Source organism: Penaeus monodon, chromosome 39 (assembly GCF_015228065.2).
Source record: "Penaeus monodon isolate SGIC_2016 chromosome 39, NSTDA_Pmon_1, whole genome shotgun sequence".
NCBI lineage: Eukaryota > Metazoa > Arthropoda > Malacostraca > Decapoda > Penaeidae > Penaeus > Penaeus monodon.
This window is the reverse complement of record NC_051424.1, coordinates 4,342,391-4,349,146: the sequence shown is the minus strand read 5'-3', so window position 1 is coordinate 4,349,146 and position 6,756 is coordinate 4,342,391. Positions and strand designations below refer to the sequence as shown.

The 6,756-nt window shown below is 52.7% G+C and overlaps 1 protein-coding gene across 1 annotated transcript in view; it reads left to right on the top strand.

The window, feature by feature from the left end:
• Positions 1-6,626, top strand: part of LOC119597454 (formin-like protein 20) — a 7,186-nt gene extending 560 nt beyond the window's left edge. The window contains exons 2-4 of the mRNA XM_037947027.1: positions 2,759-2,947; positions 5,651-5,884; positions 6,480-6,626. Of these exons, the coding sequence (XP_037802955.1) occupies positions 2,759-2,947; positions 5,651-5,884; positions 6,480-6,626 (570 nt within the window). The remainder of the gene's footprint in view (positions 1-2,758; positions 2,948-5,650; positions 5,885-6,479) is intronic.
• Positions 6,627-6,756: the final 130 nt, after the last annotated feature.

The following is a 6,756-nucleotide window of genomic DNA, read 5'->3' as shown; positions in this document are numbered from 1 at the left end:
AATGTATATTACATATATATACAATACATATATTTTAACACTATATAAATACTTGTAAGCTTGAACCCATCATACACCGTTTTCATATGGGCCACATTAGCAAACCACAAGCACATATGAAAAGTTTTTCAGTAAAATATCGCGTTCGACCGCACTTTTCCCGATCCGCCCCCATGACTTTCCCCCGGGGGTTTCCTTTGACCTGGACGCTGGCAGAAGTGATATGAAAACATCTGTCCCCGGGGGAAAGGAGGGGGAAGGGGGGGGGGGGGAAAGGCGAGAGGGAGGAGGGGGAGAGGAGAGAGAGGAGAGAGAGGAGAGAGAGGAGGGGGAGAGAGAGGGAGGGGGGGGGAGGGAGGGGGGGAGGGAGGGAGGGGAGAGGGAGGGGGGACAAGAAGTGAGAGAGAAGAGAGGAGAGAGGAAGAGGGGGGGGAAGGAGAGAGAGAGAGAGAGAGAGAGGAGAGAGAGAGGGGGGAAAAAGGGGGGGGGGGGAAAAAGGGGAGGGGGGGAGAGAGGAAAGGAGAGCAAGGGAGAGAGCAGAGGGAGAGAGCAGAGAGAGGGAGGAGAGGGAGAGAGAGAGAAAGAGAGAAGGGGAGAGAGAGAGAGAAAGAGAGAGAGGGAGAGAGAGAGGAGAGAGAGAGAGAAGAGAGGAGAGAAAAGAGAGAGAGAGAGGAGGAGAAGAGAGAAAGGCGAGGAGCGAGGAGAGGGAGACAGGACAACCCGTTCCTCAACCTGACGCGACGTTACCTGGGCAAGGTCAAGGTTGGGGGAGGGAGGGGGAGGGAGGGGGAGGTGAATAGCATGGGCGGGGGAGGGGGGAGGGGGCAGACAGGTTGGGGCTGATCTGGGAGTAGCGAGGGTGGGTACGGAGGGGGAGGGCAGGGAAGGGGGGGGAGAGGGTAGGAGGAGGGAATAACGGAAAGGGTTAGCGGCGGGGATCGGGGGGGGGGGGACGCCAGCCGTAACGGGATACGAAAGAAAGGAACGTAACGAAGAAACGGGGAGAGGTGGAAAGGATGGGGATAAGGAAAGAAGAAGACCCATGCTAAGCGAAAGAGGAAGAGAAGCGGAGAATAAGGGTTGAAGGGCAACGGGGGATGGGTTATAAAAAAGGAAGTATATAATAATTGAAGGCATTGGGGGGGAAGAACGATTACCGAGAGAGACAGAGAGGGGAGGGGGAGGAAGGAGAAAATAGGATAAAGAGTAGATAGCGAGACAAGAATAGCCCAGAAATTAAGGGCGAATCACCCAACCGTCCCAGCCAAGAGAGAAGGATATACACAGGGGAGGCGACGAGGCACGCGGACGTAAAAACAGGTAGAAATGGGAAGAGAGGGAGATGGAAGGAGGGAGGAAGAGGAGGAGAGAAGATAGGAGCAAAGTGAAGGTTACAAGAAGAGGCAGAAGAGGAAAGTGAGTTTGAGGAAGAGGAAGATATGAGTAGTAAGACGAGGAGGAGGAGGAGGAAAAGGAGAAGAAGAAGAAGAAAAAAGGAGGAGGAGGAGGAGGAGGGGAGGAGGAGGAGGAAAAGAAGAAGGAAAATGAGGAAAAGAAGAAGGAAAATGAGGAAAAGAAGAAGGTAAAGGAGAAAAAGGAGGAAAAAGAGAAGAAGAAGAAGGAGGAGGAGGAGGAGGAAAAGAAGAAGGAAATGGAGAAAAGGAAGAAGGAAAAGGAGAAAAAGAAAGAGGAGGAGGAGGAGGAGGAGGAGGAGGAGGAGGAGGAGGAGGAGGAGGAAGATTAGAAGTCAGGAGGGCATTGACCACCTTAGCGCGGCCGCGGGGTTACCTGGCAGGAGTATCATGTTACCATTCTTTCTGCGAACACCGGCAGAACAGGCGGAAGGCGGGAGTGCCAAGGTTCAATGTATGCCCAGGGGTGAGTGGCACAATGTTAATAACCCGGTGGGAAGGCAAAGAGGGAGGGGAGGGAGGGAGAAATATGCAGTGGGCTCGGCGAGGGAGGGTACCGGGGATGGGGAGAGGGGAGGGTACCGGGGATGGGGAGAGGGGAGGGTACCGGGGATGGGGAGAGGGGAATGTACCGGGGATGGGGAGAGGGGAAGGTACCGGGGATGGGGAGAGGGGGGGAGAGGGGCAGGTAACAGTGATAGGGGAGAGGGGAGTGAGGGGTAAGCTGGATACAGAGAGACGGGGAGTGGAGGGGTTAAGTAAGTCAGTAGTGTTTGCCACCTGGAACGCTATGTACTTCGTGCAGTGCCAGCGGGCTTGTCTATACAAAGGCATTTACATTCGTTTAAAAAGATATAACGGTTTACCACATACTGCCTTACGTAAATATAGCTTGGGAGAAAAGAAGAGATGTCCAATACAGATAGATACCGGTAGAAATTAAGATCAGCTCGCCTTATATACATATGTATGTGGGCATGCGTTTGTGTATATATCGATATATCTACTGTATATATGCATATACAGATACATTGGTTGATATTGTGTGGTGTGTGTGTGTGTGTGTGTGTGTGTGTGTGTGTGTGTGTGTGTGTGTGTGTGTGTGTGTGTGTGTGTGGTGTGTTGTGTGTGGCGTGTGCGTGGTGCGTGTGCGTGTGCGTGTGCATGTGCATGTGCATGTGCATGTGCATGTGCATGTACATGTGCATGTGCATGTGCGTGTGCGTGTGCGTGTGCGTGTGCGTAGTGCAGTGGTAGCCTTTTCGACCAGCAATCTTACTCCCATGCCTTCAAACCCCGCACTACCAGCAGAAGGCTATTCCCTGCACACCTCTACCCTTTGACAGAATCCCACAGACCAACATTCCATTGCTACAGTGCCTCCCCCCCCCCTCTTCGCCCGCCTACAGTATCTCGCGTTCTACATCGCCGGCACGGGCGCGTCGCCGCCGCCGCCGCCGCCAGAAGTGGGGCGATTTCACCGTCAAGCCTTCCCGGTGCGAGCCGAGGGCGTCCTCGCGCCACCCCGACGCAGAGTACGTGTGGATTCCTCGTTGTCTTGAGCACATGTCGACACGCGACCCCATACTTAGGGCCTCCTCTACCCGGGAAACAGCCGGCACGCGCGGGAAGAAACGCTCAGAGATAGCGGGGTGGCATTAGATTTTCATTTATTTATTTATTTTCTGTAATTGGCTCATACGCGTATTCATGACGCCGTTATTTCCTTTTATCGTTGGCTTGAGACATTAGTATATATAGGCCTACATCCTCACAAACAAACATTCATGCATACACACATGCACGTATATATACGAACACACCCCGAGGCCTTTTATTACACATGTATGAAGGGATAAAAAAAAAGATAGACAGGGTCAGAAAGAGACAAACACACACACACACATGAGAGAGAGAGAGAGAGAGAGAAGAAAGATACATAGAGCTAGACATACAAATCGAAGACAGGGAGACAGACAGAGACACAGACAAGAAGTCCTCAGCATCCCCCCGCGCAACGAGCCTCCCCAGTGGCATTTCGCGGGGGGTCTTCCCCTGAAAGGGTCTTCCCCTGAAAGGGTCTTCCCCTGAAAGGATCTTCCCCTGAGTTCCACAACAAGCTCCCAGGACCCACCTGTGTAAACGCGCCAACGGAAACAGTCCCATCAGCGAGCCTGCGCCGCCGGCCCAAACAACCGGCGGCCGTAAACTTTAATGCCAGTTGAAACCGTTCCGTTTATCTGTATTTTTTTTATCTGTCTTTTTTTTCTCTCTCTTTTATTAGCGAGTGACGTCAGCATTTTTATGTGCGGGCCTTACGTACACTTCACGTGTATTCAGACGCGAAGTACCTGGGAAGGAGAGAGAGGAGGGAGGGAGAAGGAGGGGGAGGGAGAAAGGGGAGAGAGAGAGAAAGAGAGGAGAGGAGAGAGAGGAGAGGAGAGAGGGAAGAGAGGGGGAGGAGAGAGGAGAGGGCAGAGAGAGAGGAGGGCAAGAGGATGGAGAGGGAAAGGACAACCCGTTCCTCTACCTGACGCGACGTTAGCTGAGCAAGGTCAAGGTTGGGGGAGGGAGGGGGAGGGCAGGGAGGGGGGATAGGGTAGGAGGAGGGAATAACGGAAAGGGTTAGCGGCGGGGATCGGGGGGGGGGGGGGGGGACGCCAGCCGAACGGGAACGAAAGAAAGGAACGTAACGAAGAAACGGGGAGAGGTGGAAAGGATGGGGATAAGGAAATGAAGAGGGACCCAGCTAAGCGACAAGAGGAAGAGAAGCGGAGAAAAGGGTGAAGGGCAACGGGGGATGGGTTATAAAAAAGGAAGTATATAATAATTGAAGGCATTGGGCGGGGGGGGGAAGAACGATACCGAGAGAGACAGAGAGGGAGGGGAGGAAGGAGGAAATAGGATAGAAGAGAGATAGCGAGACAAGAATAGCCAGCAAGAGAGAAGGATAGCACAGGGGAGGCGACGAGGCAGCGGACGGAAAAGAGGTTGAAATGGGAAGAGAGGAGATGAAAGGGAAGGAAGAGGAAGAGGAGAGAAGGAAAATGGAGCAAAGAGGGTTACAAAAGAAAAAGAGGAAGAGAAAAAGAGGAAAAGAGAAGTGAAGGAAGAGGAGAGATATAGAGAGTAAGACGAGGAGAAGGAGGAGGAGGAAAAGAAAAAGGGAAGAGGAGAGAAAGGAGGAGGAGAGAGGAGGAGAGGAAAGAGAAAGGAAAAGGAGAAAAAAAAGGGAGGAGAAGGAGGGGGAGGAGGGAGGGTAGGAGGAGGAGAGGTGGAGGAGGAGGAGAGGAGGGGGGGGAGGAAGATTGAAGGCAGGAGGCATTGACCACCTTAGCGCGGGGCCGTAGGGGTTACCTGGCAGGAGTATTATGTTACCATTCTTTCTGCGAACACAGGCAGAACAGGCGGAAGGCGGGAGTGCCAAGGTTCAATGTATGCCCAGGGGTGAGTGGCACAATGTTAATAACCCGGTGGGAAGGCAAAGAGGGAGGGGAGGGAGGGAGAAATATGCAGTGGGTTCCGCGAGGGAGGGTACCGGGGATGGGGAGAGGGGAAGGTACCGGGGATGGGGAGAGGGGAAGGTACCGGGGATGGGGAGAGGGGGGGAGAGGGGCAGGTAACAGTGATAGGGGAGAGGGGAGTGAGGGGTAAGCTGGATACAGAGAGACGGGGAGTGGAGGGGTTAAGTAAGTCAGTAGTGTTTGCCACCTGGAACGCTATGTACTTCGTGCAGTGCCAGCGGGCTTGTCTATACAAAGGCATTTACATTCGTTTAATAACGGTTTACCACATACTGCCTTACGTAAATATAGCTTGGGAGAAAAGAAGAGATGTCCAATACAGATAGATACCGGTAGAAATTAAGATCAGCTCGCCTTTATATACATATGTATGTGGGCATGCGTTTGTATATATATCGATATATCTACTGTATATATGCATATACAGATACATTGGTTGATATTGTGTGTGTGTGTGTGTGTGTGTGTGTGTGTGTGTGTGTGTGTGTGTGTGTGTGTGTGTGTGTGTGTGTGTGTGTGTGTGTGTGTGTGTGTGTGTGTGTGCGTGCGTGCGTGCGTGCTGGGGTGGTGTGCGTGTGCTGTGGGTGCGTGTGCGTGTGCGTGTGCGTGTGCGTGTGCGTGTGCGTGTGCATGTGCATGTGCGTGTGCGTAGTGCAGTGGTAGCCTTTTCGACCAGCAATCTTACTCCCCTGCCTTCAAACCCCGCACTACCAGCAGAAGGCTATTCCCTGCACACCTCTACCCTTTGACAGAATCCCACAGACCAACATTCCATTGCTACAGTGCCTCCCCCCCCTCTTCGCCCGCCTACAGTATCTCGCGTTCTACATCGCCGGCACGGGCGCGTCGCCGCCGCCGCCGCCGCCGCCGCCGCCAGAAGTGGGGCGATTTCACCGTCAAGCCTTCCCGGTGCGAGCCGAGGGCGTCCTCGCGCCACCCCGACGCAGAGTACGTGCGGATTCCTCGTTGTCTTGAGCACATGTCGACACGCGACCCCATACTTAGGGCCTCCTCTACCCGGAAACAGCCGGCACGCGCGGGAAGAAACGCTCAGAGATAGCGGGGTGGCATTAGATTTTCATTTATTTATTTATTTTCTGTAATTGGCTCATACGCGTATTCATGACGCCGTTATTTCCTTTTATCGTTGGCTTGAGACATTAGTATATATAGGCCTACATCCTCACAAACAAACATTCATGCATACACACATGCACGTATATATACGAACACACCCTAGGGCCTTTTATTACACATGTATGAAGGGATAAAAAAAAAGATAGACAGGGTCAGAAAGACACACACACACACACACACACAAACACGAGAGAGAGAGAGAAGAAAGATACATAGAGCTAGACATACAAATCGAAGACAGGGAGACAGACAGAGAGAGACAGACAAGAAGTCCTCAGCATCCCCCCGCGCAACGAGCCTCCCCAGTGGCATTTCGCGGGGGGTCTTCCCCCTGAAAGGATCTTCCCCTGAAAGGATCTTCCCCTGAAAGGGTTTTCCCTAGATTTCCCTGAAGACTCCCTGAAAGGGTCTTCCCCTGAAAGGGTCTTCCCCTGAGTTCCACAACAAGCCCCCAGGACCCACCTGTGTAAACGCGCCAACGGATACAGTCCCATCAGCGAGCCTGCGCCGCCGGCCCAAACAACCGGCGGCCGTAAACTTTAATGCCAGTTGAAACCGTTCCGTTTATCTGTATTTTTTTATCTGTCTTTTTTCTCTCTCTTTTATTAGCGAGTGACGTCAGCATTTTTATGTGCGGGCCTACGTACACTTACACGAGTAAGTTCCACACTCATCGAATTTTC